General features: G+C 36.5%; 1 protein-coding gene across 1 annotated transcript in view; it reads left to right on the forward strand.

The window, feature by feature from the left end:
* Nucleotides 1-12,496: 12,496 nt before the first annotated feature.
* The window catches only part of LOC133981889 (BTB/POZ domain-containing protein kctd15-like), a 50,453-nt gene continuing 43,630 nt past the window's right edge, over nucleotides 12,497-19,319 (forward strand). The window contains exons 1-2 of the mRNA XM_062420756.1: nucleotides 12,497-12,626; nucleotides 17,573-17,712. Of these exons, the coding sequence (XP_062276740.1) occupies nucleotides 12,497-12,626; nucleotides 17,573-17,712 (270 nt within the window). The remainder of the gene's footprint in view (nucleotides 12,627-17,572; nucleotides 17,713-19,319) is intronic.

The following is a 19,319-nucleotide window of genomic DNA, read 5'->3' on the forward strand; positions in this document are numbered from 1 at the left end:
CAGCTCCGCTATAAATTCTACACTTATGAAGTTTATACATTTTCAGAAAGGTGATAATTCTGCTTTATGTTTATTATTGGGGTCATAGTGGATGATGGTGGTGTATTAGGATGCATTATATTGAATGGAGTTCCTGTTCCTATTATTTTGTCCACCCCATTAACATACATGAGGAACACCAGTCACTATCATTCATCCCAGTACAGCACCATTACTTACTACGACCTCAATAATAAAAAATAAAGTGGAATTATCACCTTTCTGACAACGTCAACAAAAACTGAAAATGTTTAAGCTTCATGAAAGTATAATTTAAAGTAGAGCTTTTGTATTGTATTGAACTAGATTGCACAGGTGTTTCTAATGAAGTTGCCTGTGACTGAATAAATGTAGCACTTCTTTAAAAACATTTTAAAAAAGATAATCCAGGCAGCATTTACATTTGCTCGAAAAACAATTTAGTGGCATTTGTTGGATTTAGAATGAGATCTGTGCCATACCATGAAGTTATAGTTATTAAACACAACATTAACCAAACCTTAACTTAATCCTTTATCTTTAACATTCATGTCGTCCTCCCAGGTCAAATTGACCCCGTCTGTTTTGACCATTCCTTCTTTCCTTCCGTATGTCCTTCCTCCCTCCCTCCTTCTCTTTCTTCCCTTCCTTCCTCCACCCCCCTTCCTTCCTTCCTTCCGCCCTCCCTCCTTGTCTTTCTTTCCTTCCTTCTTCCCTCCTTTCCTTCCTTCTTCCTTCCCTCCTTTGTTCTTCCTCCCTTCTTTCCTTCTTCCTTCCTTCCTTGACTCGAGGACAACAGGAGGCTTAAAATCAAATCAATTATTATATTATAAATTATATTAAAATCCTTATCAACACAGAAATGGTGAAAAAACTGTTTAACACTCTATCTCCACAATTCATTATTACATAGTTATCAGTCTTTTCATGTGTTTAGAAAAATATCAATGAATTCACTTTACACAGACTTTAAAGATATGCTATAGGATAAACCAACTCTTTCCCAGTGAAATCATTGATGATATTGCGGATCATCCAGTTCATAAGTAGTGCAGCTTCTGACTGGAGCTCTCCATAAATGTTTTGTTCATCATCTTCATATTGCCGGCTGACTGAATGTGTCACACCAAAGATATTTGCTGAGGGAAAGGCGGAAAGATACACAACTGTAAATCAAGAGAATTAATTAATTGTGTACATAAAGTATTATTGTTCCCTCTGGAGAAACTCTGTAGTAAATAAGTGAAACTCCCCTTTTCTCTCTAGGATGCTCCTCATGATGGGAAACAACAGCACGACTTCAGTGACATCATCCGTCACTCAGAGTAACGTTAGCCGCAATGATTCTCTCTTTGGAGGCCAGGCACCATTTGAAGGTGATTACAACTCTTTTTGGTTTTTTGATATGTCTATGAGCAGTTTCACAATGACTGACTGTCACTTGAAAACTGGCAAAATGTGCTGGTTTGGAATCAAGATCTTCATACTGGTGAGCGCCTTGCCAGCTAACGTCGCCCTGATGTTGATGCTGCTGAGCAGGAAGGCGGCGATGTCGGCGTCTGAGGTTCTGGCGCTCAACGTCTCGGTCATGAACGTCCTCTTCTGCCTCGGTATGCCTCTGGAAATCTACATCCTCCTACACGAGGGCTCTCATACAGCTCACTCTGTCAAAGATGCCATCTTTGCTCTGAATATCTTCGGCTGCCCGTTGCTGTTGACTTTCATGTGTTTGGAGCGTTACATTGCGGTAGCTTGCCCCGTTACCTACCTGAGATTTGGGAGGCGGGAATACCGTATCGTCTTGAGCGCTTGTGCCTGGATCCTCACCATAGCCGTGGCGCTGTTAACATATTTTTTAGGTGTGTTCAACATCGCTCTGTACCTGTCCATCACCATCTCCCTGCTATTCCTCGTCATGCTGCTGTGCCTGCTGGGTATCGTGCGGGTGTTGTGTCGGAGCGGTCCGGGCGAGAGTTCAGGCACCAACGTGCCACTGAAGAGACGAGCTATGAAGAACATTTTGGCTGTGATGGTGCCGTCGGTGGTGGCGTATTCTCCTCTGATGGCTCTGGTGCCATACATAGTGCTGGAAGTGGCCAAAGATGTGGAGCACAAGACCCCTAAGCAGTGCAACGTCCTGCAGTTCCTGTTGGCGTTCCCAAACATCGGCCTGTACATCGGCCCGATGTTCTACCTGTCCCGCTTCAGACAGGTGTGCTGCTGGAGGAAAGAGACGCAAACACCAAGCTCCAAAACACAGGCAGAGTAGAAACCATTCAGTTCATACCTTATCTGAACCTTAGAAGTATAATATTATGATATACTGTATAATGCTTTGCTTACTTAAATACTTTGAAATAGACACAAAGGTGAAATGAGAAGATCAGCGTCATGTATGTGTGATCAGTACAGAGCTGGAGTTGTGATTAGCTTAGCATAAAAACTGGAGATAGCTACTCACTGATTAATATGTTGATTTATTTAACCTCTACATAAATAATGGTTAGCCTAGCTTAGCACCAATCTGGAGGCAGGAGGAAACAGCTAGCTTGGCTTTGACTCAAATCTACCAACACCTTTAAAGCTCATTAAAGTCTGTGTGAAGTAAGACTAAATATGTGTTCTGAGTTTGACATACCACAGAAAAGTGCGTTGTTAACCACCCTGCCAAATTTGAATGATTAAAAAAAATCGCCAAATATATGAAATTAGGCTTGAAAGTTGTGTAAAAATCAACCTTTTTCTCAGCTTCAGAAGAAAATGTCTGAATTCACTTTACACTGTCTTTAATTTGCATTGTGTATCATATTTGTTTTACCCTTGTACTCACGGTATACAAATGTAAAAAAACACACAGTGTATAGTTTCCAGGATGCAGTGACTATGTGAAACTTCCTTAAGTCTTGTTCTCACCATGAAGTTGTCAGTCTTGGTACCACAGTATCAGTACGGAAACCAAAATCTGTCTTCACACCACGACCACATCTGACAACCTGCGTCACAGCTGTAGACACCACACAGAGGTACTTGACCCCTGAGATGTTTAAAAAGTACTGAGTTCTTTAAAATTCAATAAAACTATTTATTATAGTAATGCTATAATAATAGTAGCAATACTTAAATTTAAAAAATCCTCTTAAAGTTACTCCTGCATTCAGATTCAGACTTAATTACAAACACAGAAGTACTGGGAGTAATATGAGCTTAAAGTATCAAAAGTAAACATAAAGATTATTATACTCATTTTCATAATTTTAAAATAAAATGTCTAATTTGGGTAACTTGGCATAGTCTGATCTATGACAATACATATTTTGTACATTGATTTGTAAAATATTGATCTGAGAAGTAGCCTGTATCCAAAGCATATTTCCTTCGTAAATGTAGTAGAGTAGAAGTCCAAAGTCGCCTAAAATGGAAAAACTTAAGTAATGTACAAATATTTCAAAATTGTAGTTGACAGATTGATAATATATGCCAATAAATATGACAGCATGTTAATCTCCCGGGAGCGTGTCTATGTTCCCACAGCAATATGTTCCCACAGCTCTATGTGGGAACATAGGGCCTCATTTTGACAAGAAAGTTAGAAATGTGGGAACACAGGGCCTCATTTTGAAAAGAAAGTTAGAAATGTGGGAACATAGAGCCTAATTTTGAAAAGAAAGTTAGAAATGTGGGAACATAGAGCTGTGGGAACATAGAGCCTAAATTGAAATGAAAGTTAGAAATGTGGGAACATAGAGCTGTGGGAACATAGGGCCTCATTTTGAAAAGAAAGTTAGAAATGTGGGAACATAGGGCTTAATTTTGAAATAAAGTTAGAAATGTGGGAACATAGGGCCTAAATTGAAAAGAAAGTTAGAAATGTGGGAACATAGGGCCTAAATTGAAAAGAAAGTTAGAAATGTGGGAACATAGAGCTATGGGAACATAGGGCCTAATTTTGAAATGAAAGTTAGTAATGTGGGAACATAGGGCCTAATTTTGAAATGAAAGTTAGAAATGTGGGAACATAGAGCTGTGGGAACATAGAGCTGTGGGAACATAGGGCCTCATTTTGAAAAGAAAGTTAGAAATGTGGGAACATAGGGCTTAATTTTGAAATAAAGTTAGAAATGTGGGAACATAGGGCCTAAATTGAAAAGAAAGTTAGAAATGTGGGAACATAGAGCCTAAATTGAAAAGAAAGTTAGAAATGTGGGAACATAGGGCCTAATTTTGAAAAAAAAAAGTTAGAAATGTGGGAACATAGAGCCTAAATTGAAAAGAAAGTTAGAAATGCGGGAACATAGAGCCTAAATTGAAAAGAAAGTTAGAAATGTTGGAACATAGAGTTGTGGGAACATAGGGCCTAATTTTGAAAAAAAAAGTTAGAAATGTGGGAACATAGGGCCTAATTTTGAAAAGAAAGTTAGAAATGTGGGAACATAGGGCCTAATTTTGAAAAAAAAGTAAAAGTCTAAGTAATGTGGGAATATAGAGCTGTGGGAACATAGAGCTGACCCCAATCTCCCTTGATGTTAATATGTTTCTGTATGAGTGAAATAAATGACATACATCATGTTAATCTGGCTTTTGTTCCTAACACACTATTATGTAACATAGAAATTGATTTTAGTTGCAAATGTACCTTTGTTTGTGTTTGTGTGCAATAAAAATAAAATTATAACTATACTTGAACAAATTTGTATGAGTTTTTTTTTTAAACCTTATTTATGAGTCAGGAGGCAAAACAGACATGGAAAATTGTTTTACATGTTATTCGGGAAAGAAAAAGCCTCATCTCCCACCTGAAACCAAACATGCAAATGTTTCTTCTGTAAGACACAAAGTGGGCGTTGTGTTTCAGGCTGAGCTGAAGCCACATGAAAAAAACTGCAACAGTGGAAAGCAAACACTGATTATATTATTACATAATTAAAGTTTAGTTATTCCAACTTCTTTATTTTACAGGTCTGTTTTTATACAGTCTTTTATATGAGTCTCATTGCAAAAAAACATGAATAAATTAGATTTTTAATGTATTTGGCAGGTGATTTGTTAAATTGTCTGTTAGTCTCCATGTTTTTATGAAACATTTTTACTTGAAAACAAGATGATGCATCTTAATAGACCTTTCATAGTCCTTTCATTAATTCTCCTAACAACATATTTATTTATTTATCATACACATTTCTACATGAAAAAGAAAAAAAAAATATTTCCCGCAGATCTCAACTTAAGTCAGGTCCAATATCTCTGTGACCTCCACACGTCCGTCCTCCATCTCCCTCTCCTGCAGACGTGGCTGACTCAGCGTCGTCCACAGACGCTGCTTCACCTCCAGCGTCTGTGCCACGTAGTCCTTCAAACGAGAGACAACGTCATCAGACTTTAACGATAACGGTGACAGCAGAAAAACACACATGAATTACAACACAGGGAACTAGAAAGGAACTAAAAACAAGAACTAAAGAGAAAAATAGGACTGCAACCATAGACTGTATATAAGAAATGGACGTAACATCCGTGACGTCACCCATTGGTTTGTGGACTGCTGCTCGGAGGCCAATAGTATCAGATCTGAGCAGCGCCATCTTGAACATTTCAGGTGCATGCTGGGTAAAATAAAAACACAGATTCTACTTATATGGGCATCAGGAGGAGCATGAGGCGCCCTCCTGAACATGTGAACCAATCAACCTGTCAATCACGACGTAGCCACGCCCTAATGCATACGCTGCTTTATCGTCAAATATAAAATCAGGGAGGCCAAAATGTCCCAAATGAACATCATACTGCATTGAAGAAGGCTTTAAACTAGCGATTGAGACCATAAACACATTTTGAAAACGTTTACTGAGGTTAGAAATCAAGTGAGAAGTTGGTGAATTCTCCATTGACTTGTATAGAGACGGAAGTCCTTTTGACACCAAACCGGTCACCCCCTGGTGGCCTTTGGATAGAATGCAGTTTTAAGTTACTTCCGCGTTGGTCTCATTTCAGAGGACCATAACTCCCCGCCTGACTGCAACTAATGATTATTTGCAGTCTACCAGATGAAAGAAATGGCAACTATTTTGCTAAGTGACTAATTATTTGTCATTGTCTAAGTTCTAATGTTGGGATTTGCAGCTTTTCTTGGTCTTATGTGACAGTAAACTGAATATTTTTGGACGGTTGCTCAGACAAAAACAAAGAGCCGAATTTATTGATATTATATTTTGCTCCATGATCCAGTAATGGGCATTTTTCAGTGTTTCAGATTATTTGTGGACCAAAATGTTTTACTTTAAATGCTGCTATATTTATATTTTAAAGCCTGACTACCTTTCTAATCCTTCTATAAATTGGTGTTATTAATCTAAGGCAGGTACTCAGACTGAAAAGTAGTGTTTTGTAGTATTTGTGATCCAAAACTTAAAAGGATTACAGCTTTTCCAGCTGTGGCCAGAGCGGAGAGGGCCGACGGCGTCAGCACAGAGTTGTAGATGGTTTTGTAGCGCTCCACGTTCAGGCCGTGGATCAGCAGAGGCGGCTGCCGGTCGCCCGACGCCTCTGCTTTCTCTCCAACGTCCCCGTCTTTCATCTTTTTCCTCATCAGCGAAGAACATCTGGACGTCAGCAGCGAGGAACATCTGGAGCATCTACTCTGCTTGATCTGCCGCACGGGTTTACAGCTGCTCGGTTGGCATCGTGGCGTCACTTCCTGTTCAGCGGAGATGCAGAAAGAGAACATGGCGGTGAATTATTTAATTACTCTAAAAAGTCTCGATATGCAGCCAAACATGACCACACGTGTTCTGATAAATGACTTTTTCCACACTCAGACTGTCCATAGCAGTTGTCCAACTCTCATTCTATAAGTTTTAAGCTGGGAAAGCACTACTCTCTTTCTATTCTTTCATAATTTTAAGGTTGTTGATGAATATAAAAGTAAAACATTTAACAGCTGTCTTGACATAAGATGCATATTTAAAAGTATAATGAACTCCTGCAGTACTAAACATATATATTTGATGTTGTCATTCATTGATTTAATCTAATAATAGGATCTATTATCTAATAATAATATTATCTAATAATAAGATAATAAATATTATCTTTCCTTTTTATATATACAGTATATACGGGGTGTTTTAGTCTTTATTATGAATTTAGATGTTAATTTTAATTATGAGAAATAATAATAGTCATTTAGGATGGGCCAGTTGTACAAGTGGGTGGGCCCAGGCCCGTTAGGCCCACCCATAATATGATACTCTTCTGACTTTATTGGTCATATAAGGCACCTTAACTGAAATGAAAATTATTCTTAACTGTCAAATCCCGTTCATCACTCACCACAGCAAAGGATCTCTCCGCACTGTCCTTGCATCCTTCACCTGCCTCCAACTCACTGTCATGCACCTAGATGTCAGGAGAGGAGGTGGAGTTATCATTATTTAGTGAGCAGTATCTATTCTTTTATGTTTAGATAGATGGATGGATAGATAGATAGATAGATAGATAGATAGATAGATAGATAGATAGATAGATAGATAGATAGATAGATAGATAGATAGATAGATGTAAACTTTATTGATCCCCTTGGGGAAATTTAGGGTCCAGCAGCTTAATACACAAAGACATCAAAGAACAATATACAAAAACATTAAATACTAAATACTAAATAAGAAGAAAAACTAAATACTAAAAACTAAAATACTAAAATAAGAACAACAAGGTCTGAGGATGAGGCTGTGTGATAAAAGTGCAGAAATAAAATAAAAGTAAAAATAAAAATAAACCTAAAAATATAGTGCAATGTACAATTTAAAGTGAATTTAATCCAGGCTGTGGTTTATAATCAGAACAAATGATACTGAATATAAATACAACTGACTGTAAAATATCAGTCTGTGAAACTGGAAATTTACCCAAAGCCATCAGCATCAGGCCAAAGATTACTCCTCAAAAAGTAAAATATTTGTCAGTTTTATGAGGAAGTTTATAAAATGATGCAGCCAGGCTTTTATTAGTCAGCTCCTGTCTATAAGAGACTCAGGTGTAGTTAGCTGAAGTTAACTAATTACTACCAGTTATGACTTACTTTACTCTTCTTTGAAAAAAAAAAAAAAACCCTTTATGTTCATGTTGTCTGGAGAAGCAAACATCAAACCAGCCAGAAACAGACCAGACTTCTCAACAGTAACAACCAAATAAAAACTAACCACCTCATCTTTTCACTATTTGCTAACGTAGCATTAGCATTAGCGCTTTTTTTTTTTTTTTTGCTAACTCAGCAGTTTGTGTAGAGACAGAAACATAAACAACATCTAGTTTCAGTAAGTTAATAATGTCCTGAACATGTTGTTGCGACAGTGTTTAACCCACCTTAAGCTTCCCGGTGTGTGCGTGCGCCAGCCGAGCGTCAGCAGCGCAGCGTGTGCGCGTGAGCCGGTATCAGTGAAAACGTGGAGCGGAGTTTCATTGATTCGGGTTTTCTCTCAATAAACAAGCGGAACGGATTCAATACTGAAAACAGCGCTGAGTGGATAGACTGATGTACTTGATTTTTGACATGGTAAAAGTGGGTGGAAAAGAAAAAAATACCGAGGACATGACGTCAGTGTCCTCAATGGTAGCTGCCCACACAAATTATTAAGTTGTGCTTCTTATAATGTATGACTGAAATAAACCATCCATTCATTCATTCATAGTATAAATATTTTGTATCTGTTTTAATTGGTCAAAGCAAGACAAACAACAGGCGATAAAACAGGAGTAGACATAACATACCATAACAAAACATAACATATAACGTAACGTAACGAACCATAACATATAACGTAACGTAACAAACCATAACATATAACGTAATGTAACGTAACGTAACAAAACATATCATGTAACGTAACCTAATAAAACATAACATATAGCGTAAGGTTATGTAAGGCAATGTAACGTAGCGTAATGTAACGTAGCGTAATGTAACGTAAGGTTATGTAACGTACTGTAGCGTAATATAACATAATGTAACTTAACAAAACAACATATAATGTAATGTAACATAATGTAACGTAACTCTCATTCTATAAGTTCTATCTTCTTATCTTATTTCATTTGTTTTTGTTTTGTCTCTTAACCTCTTTTTTTATCTAGTTTAAGTCCAGCTTTTATTAAACGTAATCTTTTATTTTACTTTTCTTTTGCCTTTTTTAATCTATTTAAGCTAGTTTTAACTCTTTTGATAAACCTCTTTCTCTCTTATTCTACATATTTATTTAATTATTTTATTTCCATTTTCTCTTATTTTCTCTTGCATGCATTGGTGTCAATTTGTGTCTTTTAATTAGTACTTTGTTTTTTTATTCCTTTTCTTTATGTTGCCACTGGTTCTGTCTTATTATTATCAGCTTGTCAATCAACTAGTTGTAAAGCACTATCAGTTCTACAGTTATAAAAATCAATCAATAAAAAAGAAAGTAATGCATGACTAGAATGACGAGGCCCTCTCTGCTCTATTTAATGTCTTTAAACATGATGTTTCTGACCTGAGGTTCACTGGTAGCTGCTGGCTGCAGGTGAGATGAAGCTGCAGCAGTTACGACTCTGCTTTCAGGCGTCGGACCAAAAGGTGACGTCTGTCTCTGTGGAGGGAAATCATGTTCGGGTGGGTTTCAACTACAGTTTATCCTGCATGACAACATAAGGAGGAAAAGTGTTCTGAGTATTTTGTCCACCTCATTACGTACATTAGAGGGGCAAAATATTAGGAACACTTTTCAATATGACCACCTAACCTACTAAAGCATCATTAATAAATAAAGTAGAATCATCTCCTTTCTGACAATATCAACAAAACCTGATCATGTATAATAAAAACAAGCATATCTAATGCAGTAGTTCAAACATTCAGAATGTTGTGTACCTGAAGATCCATATTATAAATTTGAAATTAAATGATTTTAGTGGCTTTTCAAGATAAATTGGCACTGGCCTTAAAAAAAGTCATGTGGTGCGACCATGATTCATCTTGAAATAAATTAATTTACTTAACACGCTCCACGTCTTTTTTTTTACAAGTTTTCAGTAATATAAAGTGTTTGGAAACAAAGTATTTGCGTTTTTTTTAACATTTTTTGTAAATGATGGTCTTTTATTTATATAAGACATTTCAAGATGAATCATGGTCGCACCACATTGCTTTTTTTTTAAGGCCAGTGCCAATTAATCTTGAAAACCCACTAAAATCACTTTCAATTTATAATATGAACTATCAGGTACACAACATTGTGAATGTTTGAACTACTGCATTAGATATGCTTGTTTTTATTATTCTAACATTGAGTTGTTGTAAATCCTTATACGTCATTGACCCATAAGCTTCATAAAGTAGGATTTGTGGCAGAGCTGCTGTATTAGATTGCATTAACATATATATATACTATTTGTTTTTACTATATTTGTTTTCTTCTACTGTTGTTGTTTTTTATTGCTTGTGTACTTACCTATTATTTATTGTTCTTTATTCTTTTTTATAGATGCTGTTTCTATTTTAACTATCCACTTGCTGCTTCAATAATGTCCATTTCCCTACTGTGGGACTAATAAAGGAATATCTTATCCTATTTTATCTTATTAGATTTAGCAGGTGTTCCTAATAACGTGATCAGTGAGAGTATGGTTACTTACTGTACACATGCACACTTATAAATACACAATATCACACCTTTATGTCTGTGCATACGCAGTCAAATACACATACACCATCGGTTTGATTGCGTTCAGTTATTTAATTTGTACGGAGCCCCTCTGGTGACATGGTCAAAAAAATCTTTAAATTGTGGCCACAATATAGTTATAACGCGCGCACGAAAGGAAATCACTTTAGTCTTTGGCAAATCAAAGTGGAATGATTTTTATTGATCAGATATTATCTGTGGTAATAAAGGATTGCGCAATTTTCTAATCAGGGTTCTATTAGCTGTAATATAGCAGTGTAAAACGGACTTCAGCAAATCAGGACCAAGCATAAAAACATCATCAAAGTGTTAACATAATGGTTTAAAGGAATTATAGCACATTTCGTCAGACTGATCAATAATATAGTGAACTTTTAATCTTCTCTACAGACACATTGAGTAGTTCAGTCAGAGCAACAACAACCTGCAAATCAATACAAACTAGATTCTGATCACTGATAGGCTATAGGTTCCCTTGGCAACGTGATACATACAGTGAGAGCTACTGTAACTGCACGGCTTCGTCCCGTGGCATCATTGGCACGTTATACTTATTTCATGGCCACAAATTAGTATTTTGTGCGCACGTTATAGCGATATTGTGGCCACAATTTAATTAATTTTTTGACCATGTCACCAGAGGGGCTCCGTACTTATGCTAATAATTTACCTTTTTTGTTATTTTCAAAAATATAGGCTACTCTGGCTTTAACCCAGGTTAGATGAGTTGTAAGTGTTTCCCTTTACCTAATTAAATATTATATTTTAAATAAATTACAATTAGGTCAATTTACATCTATATAATGTTTACTTCACTTCTGAGATATCACACTAACATACAAAATGTTTTTCTTAAATTTTAGACACTTTCTCTCTGAACACAGCTGCTTAATTTACAGTGAAATATATTTTTTATGAACATTTTATTAGAAGTTAACATTAATGAATAAAGTCAACCCTGCTGGAGGCAAGTTATGATATAATTGTTGCATTCAGACACAGTAATAAACACATAATCAAATAATATATTGATTTTTTTTTGGATCGAAATCCATCAAATTTAGCTTAAATCACTCTGACATCACAAAATCTCCCCCTCTATGTTTGTTTGTGGTTTAACAGTTATTCAGCACAACTTTCACACATTCATTATTGCAAATTAGAAGATTTTTTCCTCATATTATAACATTATTTTTCTTACCTTCTCCATTTGTATCACTGTCTGTGGTAAATGTGGCTGCTTGTGTTTGACAGATTTTTTATTTTTGAACATACACAACAACAAATAATATCAAATAAAAACAAATAAAAGCATTCTGCACTGGATGTTCTGGAAAACCCCTGAAAATTGGAGTAATTGTCACAGACACGAGACACACTCACCAACACAACAATCAACCTAAAAACAGCTAAATTAACACACAAAAGAAAAGCAGCAACAGCCCTTTAATGGACTTCATTGTTGTGACAGAGCGCAGGATCTGTGAAAGCAACAAATCACTGTATCATTTAATCAATACTCCATTGTCAGGAGGTCCCTGCACTCTTTCATCCTCCTCAGGACACAGCAGTGAAATATGAGGCAGAGAGGAGTCTCCGATAATGTCTGTATTCTCCTCGGCAGCCACAATGAGGCAGAAAGAAAAACAGGTGAATTAGATTTTCGGGGGGGGGGGGGGGGGGGGGGGGATCAATACGTGCCACCACAGAGGAGCCGGCTATCTGTTATCTCTGCCCTGTGGCCATCACATGCCATTGTCCTGGATTTAATGAACTCCAGAGTGCTGAGTGTCAATGTGCGAGTCCTCCACAGAGAAGAGGAGGCACTGATGGAGCCCCACCAGCAGGGGGCGATCATGCTCACACACATACAGAAGCACCCAATGCATGTGGCCAAAAGTATGTGGACGCCCCAAATTTAACATTATAGTCAAATGTATTCCTACTCTACCTACCTACTACCTACCTATCACTACTCTCTTTCTATTCTTTCATAATTTAAAGGTTGTTGATGAATATAAAAGTAAAATATTTAACAGCTGTCTTGACATAAGATGCATATTTAAAAGTTTAATGAACTCCTGCAGTACTAAAACTATACTATATTTGATGTTATCCTTCATTGATTTAATCTTTTTCTGGGTAAAATTATTAAAATATACAAGAATTGGCATTACACTTTTCTTTTTTCTCTTTCTTTTGTAATGCTGATAATCTGGGTTACTTTATGGATTTTATAGGATAAATAAGTCGGCCTTGAGCTTCATCCTACTCCTTCTTTCGGTCATTGACTGTGTGTATAATTATTGTGTGAAATGGATTGGTGTGAATATGTACAGTGATGTTTTGTCAATTGCATGCTCACACAAATTGTTAAGTTTTGTTTCTTATAATGTATGACTGAAATAAACCATTCATTCATTCATAGTATAAATATTTTGTATTTGTTTTAATTGGTCAAGCAAGACAAACAACAGGTGATAAAACAGGAGTAGACATAACAAATAACGTAATGTAACATAATGTAACGTAACGTAACATAATGTAACGTAATATAACGTAATGTAACGTAACGTAAGGTAACATAACAAAACATAACATATAACGTAATGTAACGTAATGCAACGTAATATAACGTAATGTAACAACAAAACATAACATAACGTATAATGTAACGTAACGTAATGTAACATAACGTAAGGTAAAGTAACGTAATATAACGTAACGTAATATAACGTAATGTAACATAACAACCAAACATTACATAACATATAACGTAATGTAACATAACGTAATGTAACATAACGTAATGTAACATAACGTAAGGTAAAGTAACGTAATGTAACGTAATATAACGTAACGTAATGTAACGTAATATAACGTAATGTAACATAACGTAATGTAACATAACGTAAGGTAAAGTAACGTAATGTAACGTAACATAACAAAACATAACATAACATATAACGTAACGTAATGTAACGTAATATAACGTAATGTAACATAACGTAATGTAACATAACGTAAGGTAAAGTAACGTAATGTAACGTAACATAACAAAACATAACATAACATAACATATAACGTAACTAAACGTAACATAACATAGATTAATGTTGTAGTACTCGAGATCGGTCTTGGTCTCGAGACCTTTTTTTGAGGTTCTTGGTCTTGTCTCGGAATCGAGGGCATTTTAACTGTAATTGCATCGTATTTATTATGTGTAAAGTAGTTAATTTTTAAAGGAATTGTGCCCGTAACATCTGGCAGGGGGGACTACCAATGGAAATCAGCCCTTGGCTGCAATTGGGAACATTTACGTTTTCAGTTCTTCTGAAAATGTAGAATGTGTACATTGTCCCTGTGGAGAAATAAATAAATAAATAAATAAGCTGATAATGAAGGAGAAAAAACAAAGAGATCATTAAAAGACCAATGCACACAAGAGAAAATAAGGATGTAAACATGTTTGAAATTAAGATATTATATATATCACATGACCAGCACAACAGACAATATTCACAGATTATCATGAGACTTGAATCACAGGCAATACATACAAGTGCAGCTACATCTTTCAGAGTCAATAAGACGAGTTCAGGGTCCTTATTGCTGTGCAGGAAAAAGCAGTTTTTTAAATCTGGGTGGTTTGTTGAGCAGGGACCTGTAGCGCCTCCAAGAGGGCATCAGCTGAAACAGATGAGAAGGGTCAGATTATCTTTTTTTTTAAATGACTCTTTTGGTGTTTTGTGTGTTTTGTGATATAATGATTCAATTGATGGGAGGGAGGTGCAAATCTTGGATGATTTACTGACTATGTGCTGTAGTGTTTTTGCATGTGTGACTGTCTGTGATGCCATATACCAGACTGTTATAGATGAGGTCATCTCAATGATAGCGGTGTAAACCTGAAGGAGGAAGGTCTATTATACTTTTTGAGCTATCTTCGGAAAAACTGTCTGTTATGGGCTTTTTATTGGTAATTTGGTCTGTATGGACTTTCCATTTGAGTGTGTTGCTGATGTGTGTGAAATTTGAATGAGTCAGTGATAGTTAAATGTTCTCCAGAGGTGTGAATGGAGGATTTAGGGAGGTGGGGGCATGGCTAATGTCTATAATTAGCTTTTGTGTTTAGCTGGAGGTTGTTATCAAGGCATCGAGTGATTGTTGGACTACCTGCTCTCGGTATATGTCTTCATTGTTGTCGGCTATGAGTCAAATTATAGTTATATCATCTGCATATTTAAGAATGGAGCTGTGGTGAGATGTGAAGAGGTTTAGTGCAGACGGAGAGGAGCCAGGATGAGAGGATGCAAACCTGCAGGGCGCCTATGCTGGAGGTCAGAGGTCGAGATGAAAGGCTATTCATCTTAACCCTCTGTTACCTTTCTCCACGGGGAAGCTCCGGATCCAGTAGCATATGTCAGGAGTCAATATTCATGTCCAGCAGTTTTATTGAAGAGATTGTCTGGGTTTATTGTATTAAAGGCTGAGCTGAAGTCGATGAATAGGATGCAGGGCGTAGGCGTTAGATGACTCTGAGTGTTGTGGTGTATGGTTGAGTGCTGGTTCAACAACAAGATTGCATTTGATTGCAAAGGTGTTTCTTATTAAGTGCTCAGTGGTGAAGAGTTTGTTCTGGCAATTGACTATAGTCCTGTTGAAATGGAAAAAGGACGAACCCAAACTTTTCTTCACTGGAATTGAAAAGGGATGACACTAGCATATAAAACAGCCCCAGACCAAAAACACACATAAAATATAGTGTATATAATGCATGTTTCTAGTTCACACAGTGCAGGAAAATATATAGAAATGTACTCTGTAGGCAGTGTTTTAAAATAAGGCTTGAAAAATCCTCATTTCCCCAGTTTGTATATAATAAGGAAACTCAACACTGCTCTGTTTACATTTCCTGAGAAGGAGTGGGCAGGTTTGGGCTTGAAGCAGCAGCAGGAGAAACAAACAGAAGATTGTAAGAGCTGATGACCTCCTCCAGAACACAGAAGCAGTTATGTTGTCCCACTTTTTTCTGAAAGCATTTGCACCTATGTGGAAGATTCAAAATTGCACCTTCTTTCTCTAATTTTGTTTGAAAAGGCCTCAACAGAAACAGCTTCATGCCAAAACGTCAGTCTAAGCATTGTTTAGTCTGACGCTCGCCCTCATTTCTTGTCGTGCTTATTGTTTCAGACAACACCAGTGTGCAGATTTTAGCTAAAGATCCAGTCAGATATATGATAAGGAACAATGAAGTTTATTTTCAGCCACAGAAAGGCGAGAGTAAACACTGTAATGTAAGATAACACAACCTCAAACAAGCTGCTACAACATGTTGAAGAAATCAATACAATAGCAAACATGCTGCTGACAGTCTGCCAAGCCAGCCAGGCACTCAATAACAAGGTCACCTGCAGCAAAGGGCAGTATAGTACAATATAATACAATATACTACAGTGGAGAACTGTACATTACAGCACAGTACTTTACAATACAATGCTGTACAATACAGTTCAGTACAGTACAGTACAGTACAGTACAGTGCAGGATAGTACAGGACAGTAGAGGGCAGTACAATACAATACAGTATAGTACAGCACAGTACAGGATAGTAGACAACAGTACATTACAGCACAGTACAGTACATTTCAGCACAGTACAGTACAGTACAGTACAGCACAGTACAATACAATACAACACAGTACATTACAATACAGTATAGTACAGCACATTACAGCACAGTACAGTACATTTCAGCACAGTACAGTACAGCACAGTACAATACAATACAACACAGTACAGAATAGAAGACAACAGTACAGTACATTACAGTACATTACAGCACAGTACAATACAATACAACACAGTACATTACAATACAATACAACACAGTACAGTACATTACAGTACAGTACAATACAACACAGTACAGTACAGTACATTACAGCACAGTACATTACAGCACAGTACAATACAACACAGTACAACACAGTACAATACAATACAACACAGTACAGTACATTACAGCACAGTACAATACAATACAACACAGTACAGTACAATACAATACAACACAGTACAGTACATTACAGCACAGTACAATACAATACAACACAGTACAGTACATTACAGTACAGTACAATGCAATACAGTACAACACAGTACAGTAAAATACAACACAGTACAGTACAGTACAGAACAATACAATACAATAAAATACAGTACAGGACAGTAGAAGACAGTAAAGTTCAGTACAATCCAATAAAGTACTGTACAGTGCAATACAATACAATACAATACAGTACAGTAGAGTATATTGTCATGTTTTGAGAAATAATTTTTACACATTCATTTTTCATTTTTTAAAACATCTTGAAAGATAATTCTAATGTATTTTCACCCTAAAGCGATTCATATTTATCCACATGAATCTCATAATTGTGTTAGCAAAATTGTTTTCTGCATATTTTTATTTATAACAAACAAAACTAATGAGGAAAATGTAAATAAAGACGAAGAAAGAAGAACATTAAGATGCACATGTGCCAATGGCAGCTGACACAGAATTTAAATCACATTTATTTATTTATCTTCTTCCATCTTATCCTACAGGCAATGTAAAACCATCAAACCAGTATGTTTATAATATCACACTCTGGAGCTTATTTGTCTCTACATTATCATAACTCAGCATTTAATACTGGAAAATCTACATGTTAATGAATTCACAGCTTTTTTTTTTTTTTTTTTTTTTTTTACAGTATTTCTCATCTCATAAGAGCCACTGGGGAATCTCTGAATCTTGTGTTTGGGGTTTTATTAACATACTGCTTGTGATGCTTCAGTCTTGTCTTCGCTCCGCTGCACAGATCCACCTGCCGTCCGCCTGCCTGCTCTCCTCCCCGGCTCTCTGCAGCTCTGCTCGGCGCCGCCGCTGCTGGTGTGTCGCCGGCACGGAGGTCCCCGGGGACCCCGCCGGTACACAGCAAGAAATAGAAACAGGAGGGAGGAGCACACACACACACACACACACACACACACACACACACACACACACACACACACACACACACACACACACACACACACACACACACACACACACACACACACACTTTGCTTACTGCTGCCTCGTGCGTAATGAGTCAAGTTGGCCACAGTGACATAATACGTTTCCGGTCACTGGTTAGTTTTCCTCTCATAGAAATAAAATAAAGATAATAATGTATTGTTTTTAATAGAATTTAGAATCGGCAACTTTATCAACTTTTATCAGTTTTATTCTAGTACCAAGTACCAAAACAGCAATTTAAACATACTCAATTACAAGTAAAAGTTCTGCATGAAAAGCCCTACTACAGTAAAAGTACTGCAGTATTATGAGCGATGTAGTATGCAGTATTACAGTAAAAGTACTGCAGTATTATAGTGATGTAGTATGCAGTATTACAGTAAAAGTACTTAAGTATTATAGTGATGTAGTATGCAGTATTACAGTAAAAGTACTGCAGTATTATGAGCGATGTAGTATGCAGTATTACAGTAAAAGTACTGCAGTATTATGAGCGATGTAGTATGCAGTATTACAGTAAAAGTACTGCAGTATTATGAGCGATGTAGTATGCAGTATTACAGTAAAAGTACTGCAGTATTATGAGCGATGTAGTATGCAGTATTACAGTAAAAGTACTGCAGTATTATGAGCGATGTAGTATGCAGTATTACAGTAAAAGTACTGCAGTATTATGAGCGATGTAGTATGCAGTATTACAGTAAAAGTACTGCAGTATTATGAGCGATGTAGTATGCAGTATTACAGTAAAAGTACTGCAGTATTATGAGTGATGTAGTATGCAGTATTACAGTAAAAGTACTGCAGTATTATGAGCGATGTAGTATGCAGTATTACAGTAAAAGTACTGCAGTATTATGAGTGATGTAGTATGCAGTATTACAGTAAAAGTACTGCAGTATTATGAGCGATGTAGTATGCAGTATTACAGTAAAAGTACTGCAGTATTATGAGCGATGTAGTATGCAGTATTACAGTAAAAGTAGTGGTTTGGTCCTCTGACTGATATATTATTATTATGACATCATTAGATCATTTATACTGAAGCATCAGTGTTAGAGCAGCATGTTACTGTTGTAGCTGCTGGAGGTGGAGCTAGTTTACACTACTTTATATACAGTTAGCTAGTTTAGTCCAGTGGTTCCCAACCTAGGGGTGGGGCCCCTCCAAGGGTCAGCAGATAAATGTGAGGGGTGGTGAGATGATTAATGGGAGAGGAAAGAAGAAAAAACTAAGTTCTGATACACAAATGTGTTTTCAGTTGTTGGACTTTTTGGATCATTTGAACATTTATTGAAATGAAAGCATGTGAGAAGTTTAAAATCACTATTTGGTGGAGCTGTTAACAACTCATAAACATCTGAAATGTGAGCCGACTGCACACTGCTTTTTGGTTTCATCTTTAACAATGTGTTGTATTTTAAAAGCTTGTTATATTATCCATTGTGTCAAATCTTCATCTGAAAAGTAACTAAAGCTGTCAGATAAATGTAGTGGAGTAGAAAGTAGCATCACATGGA

The sequence above is a fragment of the Scomber scombrus genome, chromosome 6 (genome assembly GCF_963691925.1).
Source record: "Scomber scombrus chromosome 6, fScoSco1.1, whole genome shotgun sequence".
NCBI lineage: Eukaryota > Metazoa > Chordata > Actinopteri > Scombriformes > Scombridae > Scomber > Scomber scombrus.